Source organism: Anguilla rostrata, chromosome 6, assembly GCF_018555375.3.
Source record: "Anguilla rostrata isolate EN2019 chromosome 6, ASM1855537v3, whole genome shotgun sequence".
In the NCBI taxonomy this organism is placed as follows: domain Eukaryota; kingdom Metazoa; phylum Chordata; class Actinopteri; order Anguilliformes; family Anguillidae; genus Anguilla; species Anguilla rostrata.
Genome location: NC_057938.1, coordinates 48900208 through 48920031, shown reverse-complemented (window position 1 = coordinate 48920031; position 19824 = coordinate 48900208). Strand labels below are relative to the sequence as shown.

Below are 19824 nucleotides of genomic sequence, written 5' to 3'. Positions count from 1 at the left end.
CCTGCCTTGTTGTCATCCTTATTTCCTCAAGAGTAGACATCCATGTCTATAATGACATTTGTTGAAATAGGGTATAATTTTATGTCCAAAATTAGTGTTTACGCAGCCAGGAGTAACATATTTTGCTGGCCAAGTTCCCTGCGAGGGCTAAACTTGTGTTTCCCCTTCTGAATTAATTTGTATAAGAGCTGGTTCCATAACAAAACTGGTAGAGGAAGGTTGTGCTCTACCAATAGAACTTCATTCTGTAAACACTAATCAACGATAGAACTTCTTATTTAGTACACACTATAAATAAGCTGTGAGCTTAAGCACTGAAGTGCCACATACTCCTGTTAATTAAATGCCCAGTCATTTTGGAAGAACAACTGAGTTGTGGTGGCTGACCATCCTTAAGGTCACAATCCTTTGCAGTGTTTGAAAACAGAAAACGGGAATTAGTATTTTCCATTCCGATACAATTAGCAGTCATTTGAAGTGAACACTATCTGTGCCACAGACCTGGCCGTAGGCATAAACGCTCTATGCAGTCAATCAGGGCCATATGATGCTGGGTTCTTGCAAGATAAAGCAAATTCTGGTAAACATTTCCAGTGAAGACAAATTCTGCAGTGGTGCTGCGGAAACCGCATCACAAAATTGCTCAAGGCTGAGGAAACCTTCAGGACGGTTTCATCATTTTGCTTCTTCCACTCAAAGCAGCAGTTGTGGTTGCTTTTAGCTGCATCATACCTCACTGAAAAGGCTTCAGTTAGGCAGTATGACTCATCTCCTCACTAAAATGAATGTGACACACAAAGCAGCCACTGGCATACCATGCAGAAAAGAATTATAGCTAACATGTTACATAAATAGAAAGCTCCTCCCACCCCCTTTAAGAGTCTCACACAGAAGAGCCTGATTGGACAGGGTATTGACCAATCACAAATTACCTCAAGTCCTCTGCACCCTGCATAATGGGATTTCCTACTAATCTTACAGGAATCTTGATTAAATGTGTGATTTTTATTTTGTCACACATCTGAAAAATGTGCTGCGGACAAAAGTCAAGAGCATCTTAATGAAAAAATTACAAGAAGGCTTAAACAGGAGGAGGTGAATTTAAACCTACGGTTACTATGGCAAATCCACAATTTCTCTGTACGTACAGGACCTACTTGTTCAGCGAGGCTGTTTATGAAACCAGTGGTTGCTTCTTAAAGCAACATTGTGCTGAAAGATTAAAGATTAAAAGAACAATTAACAAAGACCCCAAAAAACAGGAAGACGTATACCGGTCAAAGTTGACTGGTACTAGACATACAATCATAAATATATAACCACAATGGTAACAAAATAAACAAGAAGGTAAGTTTATTGAATATCCAAATAGACAGGGCAGTGTAGGTGTCAAATGTTTCCATAGTCTTTCTGAAAAAGATAGTGCTTTGGATATGCACTTATTGAAAAGCACATACACATACACTGGTCACTGAGATGGCAACACAAATCAGCACAAGAATGAAGACACGTTTACCATCATCTGACAGGGTAAAGCACACGCTAATTTGATGCATTCGTTTTCAAGCTTTACATGCTGTGGTGCAACATCTCAATTAGCTCAGTTGCCATTGGGATAGGGTGCAATCCTTTACAGCAAGCCCAGCTCCAATATTGTTCCAATCTTCAAGTTTTCTCTTTCATGGGGGAATTTTGGATGCACTGCTTTCAAACATTGGTGAGGAAAATCAGCCTTCGTCCATGTGGAATTTTTTTCCTTTGTGGATTTGACGGCTATACAAATTATGTCCTTTCCTTCCAACAAAGCAAGACCAGGTGAAATCTGAAGTAAATTCTGCTCAGCTGGTCACAGCATAAATCGGTGGCTAAATATTGTCTGTACATCAGGTGGACAGGAACCTGTGATGCTCTTGAATGACAAAAAACCCGTTTCCGTTCCACAAGGCAAGACAGGGTCCCGTTGAAATCTGAGGATTCTTCTCCTCAGTCATGGAATATGTCTGTGGGTGAGTGCGGCTGTACATCAGGTGGAGACAAGTCTTTGCAATGCTCTAGAATGACGAGAAAAAAAATATTTCACCATCTGATTACAACACATTTCCATCACCAGTTAACCCTTTGAGGTTTACCAATATGTGATTAGAATGCTCCTAACTGAACATTCTAATGCTGATGTAATAATCACTTCTGGTAAGTTAAAGCAATGGAGTTCTAGAATTTTTCTAGACAATAAAAAATACATTCCAAAAAACCTACTGTTCAAAGGATTAAAGATCTCAAAGTACCCTCTCTCCTTATTGGCTAAAGAACGTCCACACTCACCAATCAGTTGAGCTGCCTGACGACTCTGTTGATGTCTGCACCTCTGGCGCCAGGCTCGCCGATCTCCCGTAGCAACCCGGCCTTGTCCCTCGACGCGTGCCGGGCCACCGACAGCGGGAATGGCCACAGGAAGTTGTTGGCCACGCGGAAGTTCTTCCCGACGGAGTAGATTTCATGGATCAAGTCTTCCAGGCAGATAATCCCGTGCTTACCTAGGAGGGCAGATTAAGTCACGACTCAACCCAACACTTTCTAGCCGTCACCTTCCACTAATCCGGCCTTCCTTCCTCACACCCGTCTGTATGTTATACAAGAGTGTGACGGCGTTCAGTGTTTAAACCGTCTCAACTGCTACTGTTGTTAAATATTCAACGCGATGAGACGGAGATGAGCTCTTCAGAAAACCGTTCCACTGAGGAACGTGTTGCCATAATAGTAATGAGTAACTAAATATTCTGCAGCACACCCCACCAAATGTCACCACTGCATGTTCACCACCTGTTTTTTCCTTCAGTCTTGCAGCTGAAAGTGATAATTGCCCTTTACCAACCAGAGCAGAGAACATGCACATTTTTTAAAAACTAGAGCCATTAACCTCTTCCTAAAACACAATGAAAGGTATAACAATTTTTGACAAAACTGCCTCCAGAATTATATATAAATTTGTCTGTTGCATTACCTAAATGTTTCCATTAACTGCACACTCAACAGGCTGCCATTCCAACAGTGTGAAATTATCATCAGTTAATAAAACCACTTAGCAGCAAATCACTGGTACAAAGACATTCTGGCTAGACATGTCCTCCACCAAACCGAAGTACAAGTTGTATGATTGACAGTTGTGTTGCAGTTCACATTAAACATTTATATATTGCGATTTGCCGTCATCAACTTCGCTCGGATATGAGCCCGCACCCACTCTTTTAGTATCTCAAATCCTATGTCATGCTACCATAAAAACCCTTAACTATCACGGGTGTCCGAAAATAAATCAAGAATGAATTCCAAGAATGACAGTTGACATTATGACAATAGCACCCTGGCAGTCAGAACAACAACACATGCTTTAAATTACAAATGGTCGACTGGCTGGCAAGACTGAGCGGTCTGCATGGACTGCTGTCTTCTGCCTTTTATAATCTGTCTGAAATACAGCCAGTTTGCACTCTGTTGTGACAATCTGCAGGACAATTAAAAGGGAAAGTAATTATATCCCAAGCCTGGCTTCGCAGCTCATCATCAACAGACACAAAACTTCTCACCACATAAGACTGGCATACATTTTTCCTTTGATGACAGTAGTTCTATGTGTACATTTTAAATTTTAATGGTGTCACTGTTACATTACAGACGTCAATATGCAAGACTGTGTTATATGCAAGTGAATGTGTTCTTACCCAAGTGCTGTTCAATGACAGCGTTGTCAGTTAGAGGAACCTTTCGCTTGTTAATCTTAGCCTGTCCTCTCTTGAGGATCAGCTCACGCACTGACTTTAGATTTGGGAACCTGTTGAGGACAGAAAAACAATGTCAAACATCAGAACAGACAGCACATTAATACTGTGCAAACTGAACTTCTCATCTTTGGGAGAATGATTTTCATCAAACATCATGGACGCACTGTTCTGCTCCCTTCACAGCAAAAAGTCACGTGGGTATGTATGCAGGAAACAGACAGGAACCCACCATTAGACTACCTACTAGGACAGTACCACAAGCGTAGAAAAGCAGGAACATCCAGGGACAAGCAGGAGGAGCTTCTCATGTAAGCGGCGATGTTGAAAATGCGCCCAGTTTTACAATAAAATTAATTCCGCTAGACGATGACTGCTCTCCGCTCAGCTTCACGCTGCATCTACGTGAAAACGGTGTGCCTGACCATGAACGACACTGGAGAAGCGTCTTAACGGGACGAGCCTCCCAGCAGCCCAGAGTCAAGCGCTCCTTACGGAAAGAAGAGGCCCACCTGTCGCAGAAAAGGAGCAGGTCCACTTACCCCCAGGCCACGTACGGCTCCACAGTCCTCAGCATTTCCATGGAGCACTTGTTGATCCTGACGAAGGATCCGCTGAAGATCTTCCGCAGTCGCAACATCTGAATGACCTTCATGACCTTGAGGCTGACGCCTTTGATCCTGCGCAAAAGGAACGACAACATAAGCACTTTAAAACAGGCGCACACGCGACGGACACCAGTCAACTCGTCCCAAGCGAGACTAGGCCCGAGCACCCCAAGAGGGCGCCGCGAGGCCCGGGACCCGGATTCTTACTCCCGGATTCGGACGGCGAAGGCCAGGCGGTTCTTGGCGGGCGGCAGTGCCGGCGGTGGCCTGTGGGCATTTCTCCTCAAGCGCGTCTCATCGCGGTGTTTCCGCTTGCTGTTTCTCAGGAACTCTTCCAAACGCTTGAACTTCAAAGGTCGGCCTTTCTGTACCTGTAAAACACACACACACACAGTGTTCAGGGTAGCTGCATTTGCCATGGTCAGACAGACCCACTTAATTCAGGCCAATTTATTGCTAGGAGTTTTCAGTGAGCAGAAATGCCATTTTCTAAGTTACAGGTTCATTTATAAACAGTGAAAATTTGATACTGTAGCATGATGTTGTTTCAGACTGACTTACCTTTCTTTTTTCAAGTAAAGCTAGCTTGGCCTGTGTGGCTTTGATAGCTTGATACGCCTTCCTCTTCTTCAAGAGATTTTCTGGAACCAGCTTGATCACTTTCTTCGCCCTAAATGTACAAAACAACTTCAAGTGAAAACTGTAGTATGTGCAATACAACCCATTCCAACTACATGCCAATGATGGGTGTCAGGGTTCCATGTCTCTTGACATTCGACATGGGTGTGTACTTGTTTGTTCCGACAAGGAGTTTAAAGAGTTTGACATCTAACGTTAACTTGCATACATCAATTTATTGGCATGAAGTTAACACTTACGTGGTTGGCTAGCTAGCTCGCTAAATAAGTTCGGCAACTGGATACTTAAGTAGCTATGCAAAATCATTTCCAGAAATGACCATTTTCCAGTAATCTGTGCGAAAAAATAGATAATTTAGCTTCACTTAGACGCAGGGTAAATAAGTACGCTACCTTATTGCATTAGCTAAAAGTAGCCTATACGTTACCTGATGATGACCTGCATCAATATTAGATCAACGAAAAGTTACTCGCAGCTATAAACAACGCGTTTAATGAGCACGTCTACGGTTATTACTACTTTGACCCAACGTACAGTATACAAAACGGCTTTTTGAGGCATACCAACTGATGGCTAGGTTGCAGTTACCACACGTGAAACAGTTCTGTACACCAGGGCTCCTTATATTCTATACTTTGATGCAATTGAGAAAATATTGTACCTCAGAAACTATATTCAGACAAACGATGATATACAACTTGGATTTGTTAAATATACCGCTTCTAAACTACGGGATGGATTGAGATGAAACATAAAGTAAATGGATCACTTACTCAGACTCTGCCATCTTTACCTTCGAGACGTGTTTATGTCGCATGAAAATGATGTCATCTTGGTGCTCTCATGTGCACCCCATTGCCATCTACAGAGCTGGAGTACGAAGTGAAATGCAGTGGTAGATCGTGTTTTCACTGCATGTGACAGGGTATGCGTAAACAAAATTGGTTTGCACTAAAATATTTTACACTTTATTTTGCAACTGCACTTCCAAAATAAAAGAGAACAAATTGAAGACGAGTTATTTACTCCTAATAATTCGTTTTAAAATCTGCATTGGTAATACAAGATTTTCCCATTAGACTAAGATACTCTTCTGAAGATTCCGGTCAGAGAATTATAATATACCGTATTTTAAGCGGTCGTTAATATACAGATCTTGTAACATATTCATGCTTCTTATTTATTGAGGGTCGTCGGTGTGTTCCTCAGAGCTACCAGTAATCTCCAAAAAAGCGAACGGAACATCATTTTGCACAACACCAGGGAGCGTGATAGAGCCATGTGTGGGCAAGAGAGAGAAAATAATAAGGCAGATATGAGATATTTTCTGGCGCTGGTCATTATGTGATATCAACAATACTTGATGGGTCAGTAAATGTATTGCTGCTATTGAACTCCTTGTTGGGCATTTCTGTTCAAACGAATATTCTGAGAAGGCTATGTCAGGATGACGAAAGTCTCACACGGCATCTATTGTAATAAATACTACTGAAATTGAGAACATAGCCACGAGTTACCCCTTTAATGTGAGTACTTTGAACCACCACAGCGAAGAACGAGAACACAAGCGTGTACCAGTCAATTTAAGAGACTACACTGGAATTATTTCAACTTTATACTCCAGCATGCAAATCTGCAAACACTGTAGCCGACGATTCACATATACCAGTAGACACATACTCTCTTGATGTGTGTCACCAGAACGGTGATTTGTTTTTTTAAAACATCTTAACCTTATTTTGTAAAATTATTTTGAGACAATACTGCGAGCCAGAATGTTGGGATATTCGGTCTTTTGCATTACAGTAAACGCTTCTCAGTGTTTTTTTTTTTTTTTTTTGCATACTAACATTTACTGCAGATTTAAGAAACGGGAAATATCAGATATCGGTCCAGCGCATATTAAACAAATACACTAAATTATTCTTCAAATACTGTTTTAATATTGCGTTATATATGTGCATTTTTTTTATTTCAGAAAATATTAACAAATATTCGCCTCGTTTGTTTGAAGTTTTGTTTGCAGTCATTCACGCATCTTCCTGAGGCGAGCGCGCCCCTTCACTCTGCCGAGCGTCGCTGTGCGTGCGCGGTGCCGCGGCGCTGCCCTGTTTGTTTGTGCAGAGGACGAAAATGGCGGAGTGGAGAGAGCCGAGCGAGAAATAAAGATATATAAACAACAGCTGTATCACCAGTGACAAATATGAAAGAGCGTGGAAATTGAAAATGAACAATACCGTATCTACCGTTATTTTATGCAGGAGATAAAGTGCATGGAGACAAATGAAGCTCTGCAGCAAAAAGGAATTTGGGAAGCAGGTTCTGAATTCGCTAACTGCTAGCTAGTGAGGGAGCGAGCTAACAACAGTAACAGTGTGTTATCTAGCTACATGTAGTTAGCGAAGCGTAACACTGTAAATTGGTCTGTAAAGCTAGCTCGTAAATAACCGTAAGATTTCGCTAATTAGCTGACTGTCTGTCTATTTATACAGCAAGCGTAGATAGGTAAGTTAGGGTGACAGCCGGCAACAGATTTGCAAGAACCACTGATCGAATACCAACAAGACGGCTTACATGTCAAACATATTTGCATGTGAATGCATGCATAATCGTCTCGCACATTGTCAAAAAGGGATCCTACGCGAAGCACGAAAACAGGTAAGCCTCACACAACTATTTGTGTTATTACATATCAGTTGAATTACCTTTTTAATCTAGAAAGATAATACTTTTTACGCTATTGTCTAACAGTTATGCCGAACATTTTAATGTCAATATGTGAAGTTACTGCAGTTGGTCAGCTAGCTAACGCTGCGTTAGCTAGGTAGATACGTTATTTTGCTAACGTATCTTGAGCGAACGTGGAAGTTATGTCCGGGTTTATATCTAGATAACAATAAGTTACGATTGTACCTGTTTAAACTATTTATTAGAAATATCCAAGGCCACTGTATTATTGGCTAACTATCTAATCATCTGCGGTAGTTGCATTCCAAATTGTTTCTGGTTAACTTAGGTTGTTAAATCAGAGCATTTCCTCATACACTAGCAAAGCAGCTAGCTAGTAAATCACGATAGTCCACTCAGCTAGACTAGCGAGCTAACGAACGTCTTCGCTTAGTCATCCATAATACACAAGGAAAATAATAGCTGAACTACCTAGATCGGCCACCCCATTTTGAATGCATACATGGAAAAGGTCATTATAACAAGGGCAGTGTATGTGGTAATATTTGTGTTTGGTATGCCGTCTAGCTAATACAAACACGTTTGCGAGGTTGTCAGCTAGCCACACAACACCTTAGCAACACCATGCATTCTACCAACAACAAGGTGCACGCACGCCTACTTTTCTAATCCCGCTGTAAATATTTCTGTTCAAAACTTTGTTTTGCTCGTTCTGCGTAGCGTTGGCTCTACACGTACAAACAAGCACAGGGTCGTGATCATGAATTTGTTGGATATATTTTTTTCATTTGTGATTCAGAATAATTGAATCACAGAGAAAGTTGTTGGATTGTGGCAGTTCTAAGATCATTGCGTTAATTTGCTTTGTGGAGATGGCTGCTTCCAGTTAGCTCAGATTCATGTTTATGTTTTTGCAAGGTGTGTTTCTGATACACAAGGGAGCTACATTTTCAAATCAAATAAAAAGCATTCAACTGCTATAGCACTGTTTTCCTTTACAAATTAAGAGTAAGAAATGGTAGGGTTATAACATGTTATAGCAAATTAAATGCAGTTTGTACCTATGCACATTATTTATGTGAGAGAATAATTAAATGAATTGTGGCAATTGAAAGCATAACAACTTGTTTTCACAATTTGTACGTAAAAATGCTTGGTTATGTGACCATTTGGTAATTCTATGAGCAGTAATTTGAGAGTATTAGTCCAGCAGTTGGGGCATTGTTTTGTATTACAGTTGAAGGATGAACTGGTTTTTTCATCTGGTTTGGGGCTCAGGTAACACTTGGCCCAAAATTTGTAATGAAACCATTAAAATGTTGATACGTCTCAATTCATCCTTCTCTGTACTCAGTTTTAGAACTTAACAAGTGATAGCCTACAGCATTAGTTTTTTGAGGGTTAGGTCCAGTTCTGTAATTTTTTAAATCAAAAATATTTTTCCTCTCAATTTGAATGAATGATTGCTCCTCTCAAAAATGCAATTTTGAAGTTCCTTTCAGTTCACTCCCATTGTAAACTTTGTTTAATCTAATTTCATATGAAGGCATACCAGCCTGTTCCAATTTCAGTGACTCAACTACAAACATATGAATCTATTTCAGTTTCCAGAATTACAGAATATATTATAGTGTTACAGAATATAGAGCTTCTGGAGGTCCCTTATTTCTAGTCGGGACCCAGTGTTTACAGATCTTTATCATTTTATTCAATCCCAAGGTCATATATTTATGGTTTTTGTGCATACTTCTGTTGCGAGTGGTATTTGGTTCTCTGATTGCCTGGCTATGATTACAGCAGTGCTGTGTACCCCTGTAATTTTATGGCATATTTTTTTATTTTTCCTTGCTGTGCCAAGTTTGTAATTCCATTCATGTGCAAATAAGTGTTTTCTTATTATACGAACAAAGTACTTTCCATTTTTAAAAAAATACACACTTGAAGCTGTGTGCCAGTCCGCCACAATCACGAACTTCCCGTTGATAACGTCGTGTTATGCGTGCACCTGAGGTCAAAAGAGGTTATGCCAGTTGGCCTGCTTTTGCACGTCAACAGTGTATTTTCCGCTAACTGAACAGCAGACCGTGCATTTTTTGTGCGCACTTAATGGGATTTAAATGAAAAATGAATTCAAAACAATGCAAGTGAGTGTACGGGAATAGCTTGCATGTGCTTTCCTATGTGCAGAGCAGGGCAGCGCGGCCGTAGCTCTGCTGTCCTGGCCTGCGTAGCGCGGGACCGCGCGAGAAGCAGTGCTTCCGCAGCTCGTAGCAGTGCGCTTTGCTGGGCCGCTATACAGCCGTCAGAGAGCTGACCTACATTCTCCTCTCCCTGGAAAAAAAGCCAGTACTGCAGACTGTGAGAATGTGTGGGGGCAGGGAGAGCGCGGGAGGGAGGGAGCCTGCAAGAGCCGACGAAAGCGCGCGCGCGCGCGAGCTAACCCCTAGCTCGGAGCCCCCCGCTCCATTTCTTATCGGGACAAGCGAAGGAGTAAACGGACTCGAAGCCCCTCGCGCGCGAGAGTTTGAGGTGTTTTTCCCCATCCCGTGCGTTATCCCTCAAATCTTAATTTTTATTTTGTAGTCTTAGGTTTTTGCAGGAGCTTTCAACCATAGCGTGCTTTTAACAGTCACCCCTAGAGTAATTTCGAGCAGGTTGAAAAAGTGTTTACGTCTTGCAGGAAAGTTCAAAAGTGCACACGGTCACATTGCCGCTGCAAAAGTTTTGGCTCAAAGACCAGCAGTTTTCTGCGGGCCTTCCAGTGGCTCATGTGTTTGTGTAATGTTACAGCTTGTTGGCAATCTGGGTATTTAAAGCTTTAGAGGTAGGTTGGATTTGCAATTAAAGCTTTCCTTTGGTTGCTATTGAGGGACATAGGGAAAATTTCAAGCTTTGGTGATTAACAAATAAAGTTTAATAGCAGGAGTTTTTTAAATCTTTAATCTTTTTTTTCGTTTTATTTTTTAATAAGTATATTATTTAGACTTGTAAGTCATACTGTACCTATAATTTATTTTACAAAGTTAAAAAACATTGGTCAGTTGTAATTTAGTCTTGCTTTCACTTCCCCCTTCATGTTTTGTCAGCTGTAATTTTTGCATTGCCTTAATGTCGATTGGCCTCTGAAGAGCTTTATGATGATGACTTTATCACAGGTAAAATTTGATTAGTGGGTGAAGGCTGAACAGACCCAGGACCAGGTTATCTCACTGGGCATGCAGCAGCTGGCCAGTGTGACGAAGAAGTTGTGAGGCAAAGTGGTGAAAATAATATGAGGATTACATTACATTTATTTTACATTACATAATAGGAGCACATCGTTACCCAGCTAACGCAAAACGTTCCCAGCAATGTTGCTACCTGGTTGTGGCAATGAAACATTTGTGCTAGCATTTGGGTAGTTATTGGCTCGATAAAAAGTTTTGGAATTAATCAGGGATCATCAGCAAATTGTACTTTTCTGTTCTGGCGTTGCAGACCGGCAAAGCGGAGTTTGAGTGGCGTGTGACAGGCCTCGCTTGAGGTGGGGACGCGAGCGCGACGATGACGCCGCGTCGCGCGTCCCGCCCTGGAGGGCCGCGGCGTCGCGCCCCGCCGGGTTTTTCGGTGCGCTCCATCGCGGCGGATCCGTTTTAAGTCACCGAGCGGCCGAATAAACCATAGTAAGCCTTCTCCTCGGGGGCCGTAGCTGGCTGCCAGTTTCTCGCGTCGCGTGTTTCCGCGTTAAAAAAAAAAAAAAAAAACCTCACGTGAGCTCCAGGAATTTTTTTTTTAATACTGCAAATCTGGTTTAGCACCTGAAGCTATGCCACCCCACTGAGCATCTTGGGTTCTTGAAAGTGACTGAGGAGCAAAGGGTGGGGGGGGTGTGTTGGGGGGCGGGGGGGGAGGGGTGGGGGGGTGCCCCGATACCTTTACGCACCGCGAAGGCGAACTGCGGCACGGCTGGGCTGTCCGCACGGCTAAACCATCGCAGCGTTCACTGAAACTAGATCATGGCGATGAGCACGGCGAGGGCGATCCGCGACACGCTTGCCTTTCACAGCCGTCACCACGGCATTCACAGAAATCAGATTACATTAAGGCAATCCGAACAGGTTAACGGCGTGGAAAGCGGTGGGGGGGGGGGCGGGGACCGAGGCGCTGGGTGTTTCAGCCTTCAGCCATTTTCTGCTGTGGATGCCGGGGGGACGGGGGGGGCGGGGGGGCGGGAGGGGGGTTAGAGGGGTCCGTCGCCTTATTGAACACATTAAAGCCTGCTACTCCCACCAGCCCCCGAGCTCTTCCCTCAGATCTTGAACTTCCTGAACTTCCTTATCCACGGGTGACGTTTCAGGCTGCGGTGCTGCAACAAAAGGGAGCTCGGAGCTCGGGCATGTTCTCCTGCGTCCGCGCTCGCATTAGCCGCGGAGTGACGCGCATTTTGAAATCTAAAAAAATAAGAAACTTAGTACTTTAAAAAAAACAAAAAAAAAAAAAAAACATGGTCAGGTATTTAACGGCTCAAATATGGCCGGGACCCTTTCAGTCGCGTTTCACAACCTGTTGAAAATGTGGAAAATCCACAGCTTAGCCACATGTAAGCTTATTTGCCGAACAGTGCGTGTTCACACACTAGGTTTACGAACAGAAAGTCACAAAATGGAAAAATAGGGGTCCAGTGTTGTGGGTCTTTTGGGCACAGTGTTAATTTAGTCACCGTTGTGCTGGTGTCATGCTGGGTTGTAGTAAATCTCCTTTTGACATTAAATGAACTTGTGAAATAAGTGGGTGGTGGAAAGTACAGTGTTCAACCCATTTCCGGTATACATTCAATGAAGTTCTTGTACTGAATAAGATTGTGCAAGTGCTGATTCAGTTTACTACACTTAGATGGCTGTACTGCTGAGAAGATGAAGTGAAGCTATCGGGAAATATAAATTTTTGCTCTATGTGCTCGTGAAAATAAACTTTTTGATACATTGGTTTTGGCTTTGGGATTGCTTCCATGTGCAGGCACATATCATAAATTTAATATTGACAATAAATCTCCATTTCTGGACCCGCATAAAACAGTTTAATATACAGTTCTATCATTTCTAATCTGGCAGATAATCTGCAATACGCTTTACTGACATTATCACAGTAATACCAGCCTGCAGAAGCAGTGTTCTGGCTGGAGATGAGGGAAATTTTAAGGTTGCTCTCCTCGACAATGTAGCAGAGAAAAATGTCTTCGTACAGTAACCAAAGCAACGTGTAGGCTGTTCTCAGGATGTTTCAGTAATCTCACTCTTTTTAGTGAATGAAGATGTTGCGTCATTTAGCTCGTTTAAAGCGAAAACATTTGGTTACTGTTTCTGTTTGGTTCCTTTTTGTGAGGTCAACGTGAGGTCTTAAATGGAGGACTTCAAAAAAAATTAACTCTGTAATTTTGTTATCTTACAGTTTACAAATGGTACAAGGCAACAAAGTTTTCTATGACTAATCTGGAGTTGAGGTTCTACTCAATGTAGAATAGGAAATAAAAACAGTTGGTGCAAATATTCTCTTGAAAAAAATTTTTTTTTAATTAATAAGAAATGTTTATTAATTACATTTAAAAACTGTTTTTCATTGAATTTTGACCACAGCAACGTCACACGTGCGGTGAGATTTTGGAGGGGGGGATGGAACCTGCCAACCGAACCCCTCCCTCCCTGGGTGAAGCTGGGCCCAACTGTGCGTTGACCCTTAACCCCAGTCAGCACAGACACTGCTTGGGCTGAGACGGTGTATCGCTGCGCTAGGCGCTAATGCTAACGCTTCAACCTGATGCACAACCCAAGGACCCGCCAGAAACACTGTGCAGGGTGCAACAGCGGTGCACTTTTGAGGTGTTACTGCGCTGAGGAGAGGGAGACGCTTTTGCAGCACATTCTGAGCCCGGTTTACTAAGTCTTTTAGCACACGTGAAACGTTTTAGCACATGCAAGACCAATAACATGACCGATGATGCTATTCGTTTTGCACCAGTCATTTGGTTGTGCTATTAGTCTTGCCTGTGCCGAAAGGTATTGCACATGCTGCTGAAGGTCATAGTGAACTAGGCCCTCTGTGTTTCTGTTGAAGTTTACCTTGAGCCAGACTTGTGAAGAAGCCGCAAGAGGGGATTTCACATTAAAGCTTGCCATCTTAGTTCTGAATTAGCTGCTTTTTCGGTGTGGACAGTGGGGCGAGCGTGCAGCTCGTTAAAGACATCCCTTTGAAAGGAGCACGCTGGGAGAGTTTTTTTTTTTTGCGCGGACGCTGCAGCTGCGGCGCTGGGATGAGGCCGTTTGCTTTATAGACCATACAGTACACGATGTCCCGGGAGCTGGTGCTGCAGCTAGCGCCGCGCCGCCGCGGAGGCCTCGCTGGAGGGGCCGAGTCCGGTGACTCCTCCCGTCTTTTTTCCCCTCTGGCTCCTCTTGTTTGTTTTCAAGCCCGTGCAGTCGGTTGGGTCCTCTCTCTCTCTTTTTTTTTTTTTTTTGGTTTTGATTTTAAGGTCCTGTAAATACAGTCTGGATGTTTTCCTTGGTGTGGGAAAAAAAAAAAAAAAAAACCAAAACACAGAGAAGCTCTGGAGAGATCGCGTTGGCACGGCTGTAGTGGCGGGAATATGGCGGCCTGGCGCTCACCGCCGCGCTTTACCTGAGCGCCGATAAGTGACTCAGGGGGGAGGCATGGCACAGCGGAGTGGGGGCAGGGTCTTTGGCTACGCCCAGTGGGTGGCTAGCGGGACACCCCCCCCCCCCCCACCACCACCACCGCCCCGGCCGGCCTTCATGGCCCTCTCACCTTCAGAATCCTGCACCTGGAACGGAGCTCCATGGTCACGGCCTCCGAGGGCCCCAGATAAGCGACGTGTGGGGAACACCGGCAACGAGAAAGGGGACGAGGATAAACCGAAAAAAACAAGTGTGGATTCTGAAAGAAAAAAAAAAAGAGTCCTCCGTTTGTTCGGTCCCCGAAGTAACCCGAAATAGACCGCGGCCGCACCGGTAGCCGCACGCCGGGTTCCGCTCGCGCCAGCGCACGAGCCGCGCCCCCTCGCCGCGCCCCCTCGCCGCGCCCCCTCGAGCTCGTAAACGAGCTCGTAAATTGCAGTAAAACCGGCGATGCGTGCTCCTTTTTTTTTTTTTTTGCGCGGATCCGCGGAACCCGGGACGGCGTTCCAGCGTTGGGTTTTTACTGCGTCCCGCGCGGGTGTTGCTGCAGGCCCAGATGAGCCTGCGAATCTTGGTCGCCGTCCATTCGTTCTGCGCTACGTAACGGACACTTTGCATTCCAGCACGTTGCATTAGGGCTCACTTTGCCAGCGGCTAATGCAGTTTTGGGCTCGGTCCCCCGTCGACAAAGTATGAATGAATTTTGACGGCGTTTGTCGGTTGAATTTTATGATGCTCCATAAATCTCGGATTTGCGTCCGCCGCCAACTCACTGACTGTTGCGCGGTCAAGGAATTTTCGAGGTGAAATTGTGGCTTAGCGGAATTTCGCGCAAGCTGTGCTTGCTCGAAACTCGCAGTTTCCTTTAGATGTAATTACCTTTGCCAAGGAGGTTATGTAATGACGTCTGTCCATCTGTTCGTTTGTCCAACTTATCTGGAGAAGTGATTTTTTTTTGTTTTGCCATGAAATGTACTGTGCACAATTATGATCCCAAGAGGAAGAAACCTATTGATTTTGGTAACCCCATAACCTTTCCTCTAGCGCCACCATCAGACCAAACTTACAGATTTTGTTTGACGTATCTGGCAAAGCAATTGCTGAATTGCCATGAAATTTGCTGCGCTCATTCGTGTTCCCAAGAGGAAGAAACGTATTGATTTTGGTGACCCCATGACCTTCCCCCTAGCGTCACCATCAGCCATAACACATCTCAAAAAGTTACGACTGGATTGCCAAGACATTTTCTGTGCACATTCATGTGAGGGGGGAGACTGTAGTGCCTTGGCAGAGGTCTGCACACTACTGAGTGCATTCTCTCTAGTTATCCATGTATTTTGGACAGTTAATAATAGATTAATATTTTATTTAGCAATTCTGTGATTTTATTTGGCTTGCCGTACCATTTTGTTAGCCCAAGGGGTCGATAACTGACATTTTAAACTTTCCCTTTGGGGGGAAAAAAACCAATAAAAAAACGTTATTGAAAGCTGTTCTTACTTATGTCAACAACTAAAAGGTACGTGAAGGCTCGGAGCGGTTGACTTTACCGAGCGTGTTTATTTAGTCCTTCACACCTCTTACTGCAGAGCCCGCCCCCCCCGCCCCACCTACCTGAGGAAGCAGCAGCACTTCAGCGTGTAAGCAGGGTTTTAGGAGCAGGTTCCCACCCTCCGGTTCTGCGTACGAGCTGCGCAGTTGGGAAAAAAAACGGCAGTGCTGTTGCTTTGAATCGGGTTCGAATTTGAACTGCATCCATTCGTAGCGTATCACATCAGAAGGCCCTTCCTGGTCCTACGTCTCTCAAGCCCCCCCCCAATCAAAACCCTTAATTACGTAAATGGGTCACCTATTAGCACCTGTGACTGGAGGGTGACCACGGGATGGGCTCCCTCGGGGAGAGCCGGTAAACCAGCGCGATTGCGTCGTCGCGGTAACGCCGTCAACGGCGAAGCGCGCCGGAGTCCGACCCGCCTCCGATAATGCAGGAGCCGTATTTTTTTCCCCGTATCTGCCTCAGCCCCCCCACCCCCCTTACGCCACCTCGTTCGCTCATGTTACAATAACAAGATCCTCTTGGCAGAAGGGCGGTTTCAACGCACTTCCTCCTCCTGACCAGAAATCCCTTTGAAGTGGTCACAGTATTGACATGTAACGCGAGGCAGGAAACGCAGGCGATAGATTGTCATGAGACACCCATTAACGGTTCTCAGCCTCTTAAAAAGAATAGGGGTTTGGGCCCCCCTGGTGAAAACAATACAGCTTGATATTCCGTAGTTCCGCATTACACGGAAGGACGTGCCTTATGTGTCCGGATAGTTTTTGTTGTTGTCGTTGTTTTTGAAGAAAAGTGGTCCAGTTCTTTTACGCTCGCTTGGTGCTTGTTTGTTTGTTTGTCTGCCCCGTGGTTGGAGCGTGAGCAGTAAATGCGGGGTCTTTAGAACGCGCCGGCGATTGCGAGAGATGAATCGGTTTCACTTGCCGCCCCGGCCGATCGCGATTTAACGGGAGTTCATCTGAACCGCGGTCCGACGGCTTTTCGGGAGGCCCGTAAGAGAGCCGTACCGCGCGTCGTTTGATGGAGGTTGAGCCACGGCCATTATCGCAGGTACAGCGTCTCTCTCTCTCTCTCTCTCTCTCTCTCCGTACCTCACCTCTTCGGTGTCACAGAAAACCACCTTCGAGTCATCCCCGTTCATCCCTCTGTTACAGAGGTCAGTCACCAGTCACAGGGCCGCCCATAACAACTTGCTGATTCGACTTCTGTTTGTTCATCACTGTAACATCGCTGTTTTTTTTATGTTTGTTTTTTAAATAAAAATGGGTTATTACTTCGGTTTTTCTGTGTACGGCTCTAGCTGAAGTGCTGAACCAATTAAATTTAAAGGCTAATCAACACTGTCGATCATGACATTTTTGTTTTTGGTCATCTTCAGCCAGTATTTGATCATTTAGGCCTCTACGTGCCAGTGGGATAGAGTGCATTTTGTCCCAATGGGAAAGCGGGTCAATTGAAATTGACATAGACACTGGAAAGGTAACGCGGAATTGACAAATTACCTACGGGCAATAAACAGAAATTTCATAGCGATCTATCAGAGTTGTACCCCCAGCCCTGTACCACAATTCGTTTGCTATCTCCAATGCTGCTGCTGCTGCTCTTCGCTACAGAGATGAATGTTTAGAGAATTTGTACCGGGGTTTTTTTTTCTGCAAGTTATAATCTTCCTGTTTATATGGAGATAGATGTGTAGCAGCGCGGAATAAATGGGAATAGAAATATGTGCCGTACTCAAAGAAAGCAAAATGTGTAATAAAACAAAGGTACCAAGTTGCCACTGAGTAAATCATTTTTAGTGTGCTTGGAGAGGCCGATCCAATCAACAAATTATAGGTAAGAGTTGTTGTTTTGACAACTTGCGTAACATATACTCCTAACTGAAATAAGCAGACGTTGTGCAAGTAACAAAAAAAGAAAAAGACATTTTCAAATGAATATAAATCATTGGCAGTGAAATTGTGTGAACTGCAGCACAACAGGAAAAAAAAAAAAGAAACATACAGCAAAATACCAGAACGTACCAATGTGATCAGGGTGATTTAAGAAGAAATAAAGGAATGACTGAATTTCACGTGCGATATCTCCGAACTGGAGAAGCATGAGGCGGACTGGACCACGATGCACCATGCCGCCATGTTTGTGCGGATCGTTTGGTCAGTGGCGTACAGCTCCTCGGGGTGGGTGGGGTGGGGGTCATGCTTAATCAGACTGTGAAGCAGGATGGCAGATGCGTATTTGTTCCTTAATTAAGCGGCCCCTTTGTCTGAGGGATTGTGGGGGGTGGGGGCAGGGGGGTGGATCTGCCAGGTTAACCCATTCCTCCCCTGTGTGTGTGTGGTCCGTAGGGCCAGGGCTGCCCCCCCCGTTCCACCCTCTCCCAGCAGGATGGTGCTGAGTGAAGGGGAGGACACTGCGCCGTAGCAACCCGCCCCCCCACCCCCCCCCCACCCCACTCCGAAGCACAACCCAGAGGACTACACGCCCCCAGCCCCACATGAGCGCCTCCCAGGAGCCCTAAATCAAGTGAGTCCCTCCTTCGCCTCCTCCTCCTCCTCCTCCTCCTCCTCCTTCTGCCACTGGACTCTAACAGAGCCCGGTCATCTTCTTCTGATGACTCCTGGCAAAAGCCATGTCCTCCTCTAGTAACTCTATCAGAGCTCTGTGCTCCTCTGGTCACTCTGGTCCAGCTGTCAAATCTGCGGCTCGTCCTCCACTAGTGACTCTGTCAGAGTCCTCTTCTCTTCTGGTAACTGTGGAAACCATGAAGTGAAGCTTGCAAAACACCCAGAGGCTCCAACACACAACGTGTTAAAAAAAACAGTCACAATGAAAGCTGTCACAGTGAAGGTGTGTCTGAGTTTTCTTTTTTTTTTTCTTTTTTTGCGAACCCTTCTGTTGAGCACCTCTGCTAATTGGATGTGTGAATAATCTTTTGGTTTTGGAATCTGATGATGCTAGATGCTGGAGCCATGTCCTCTGTTAACTGGTAACTCAACCAGAACCATGTCCTCTGGTAACCAGCAGACCTGGGTCAAATATGTATTTGTTTTGGATTCATATACTTTTCTGTGCTCTGTTGATCTTGCCTGGTGTAACTGGGTCTGTCAAGATGATATGGGGTTTGCACTTTTTGAGAGTATTTCATTGGTTCCAATACACCAGACAAGATCAGTAAACTGTAGAAAAGTATTTGAATCCAAAACAAATAAGTATTTGACCCAGGTCTGGTAACCGGTAACTCACCAGATCCGTGTCCTCTGGTAACTGGTAACTCATGAGAACCATGTCCTCTGGTAACCAGTAACTGGTAACTCATGAGAACCATGTCCTGTGGTATACAATAACTGACCAGTACCATGTCCTCTGGTAACTCATGAGAACCATGTCCTGTGGTATACAATAACTGACCAGTACCATGTCCTCTGGTAACTCATGAGAACCATGTCCTGTGGTATACAATAACTGACCAGTACCATGTCCACTGGTAACTGGTAACTCATGAGAACCATGTCCTCTGGTATACAATAACTGACCAGTACCATGTCCTCTGGTAACTCATGAGAACCATGTCCTCTGGTAACCAGTAACTGACCAGTACCATATCCTTTAGTAACTGGTAACTCACCAGATCCATGTCCTCTGGTAACCGGCAACTCACGAGAACCATGTCCTCTGGTATCCTATAACTGACCAGTACCATGTCGTCTGGTAACTGGTAACTCACCAGATCCATGTCCTCTGGTAACTCATGAGAACCATGTCCTCTGGTATCCTATAACTGACCAGTACCATGTCGTCTGGTAACTGGTACCTCACCAGTAGCATGTCCTCTGGTAACTGGTACCTCACCAGTAGCATGTCCTCTGGTAACTGGTACCTCACCA

At 44.5% G+C, this 19824-nt stretch overlaps 1 protein-coding gene across 2 annotated transcripts; it reads right to left on the bottom strand.

The window, feature by feature from the left end:
* Positions 1-1336: 1336 nt before the first annotated feature.
* On the bottom strand, positions 1337-5935 carry rpl7l1 (ribosomal protein L7-like 1). Of its 2 annotated transcripts, none has more exons than XM_064340247.1 (7): positions 5797-5935; positions 4946-5054; positions 4592-4755; positions 4319-4456; positions 3720-3829; positions 2323-2534; positions 1337-2051 (listed from the first exon to the last, which is right to left on the bottom strand). In XM_064340247.1, exons 1-6 carry the CDS (start codon positions 5838-5840, stop codon positions 2326-2328), a joined length of 774 nt encoding a protein of 257 aa, XP_064196317.1. In that variant the 5' UTR covers positions 5841-5935; the 3' UTR covers positions 1337-2051; positions 2323-2325. The 2 variants fall into 2 exon arrangements, with proteins under 2 accessions (XP_064196317.1, XP_064196318.1); XM_064340248.1 differs by lacking the exon at positions 5797-5935 and adding an exon at positions 5451-5538.
* Between the last annotated feature and the right edge of the window lie 13889 nt (positions 5936-19824).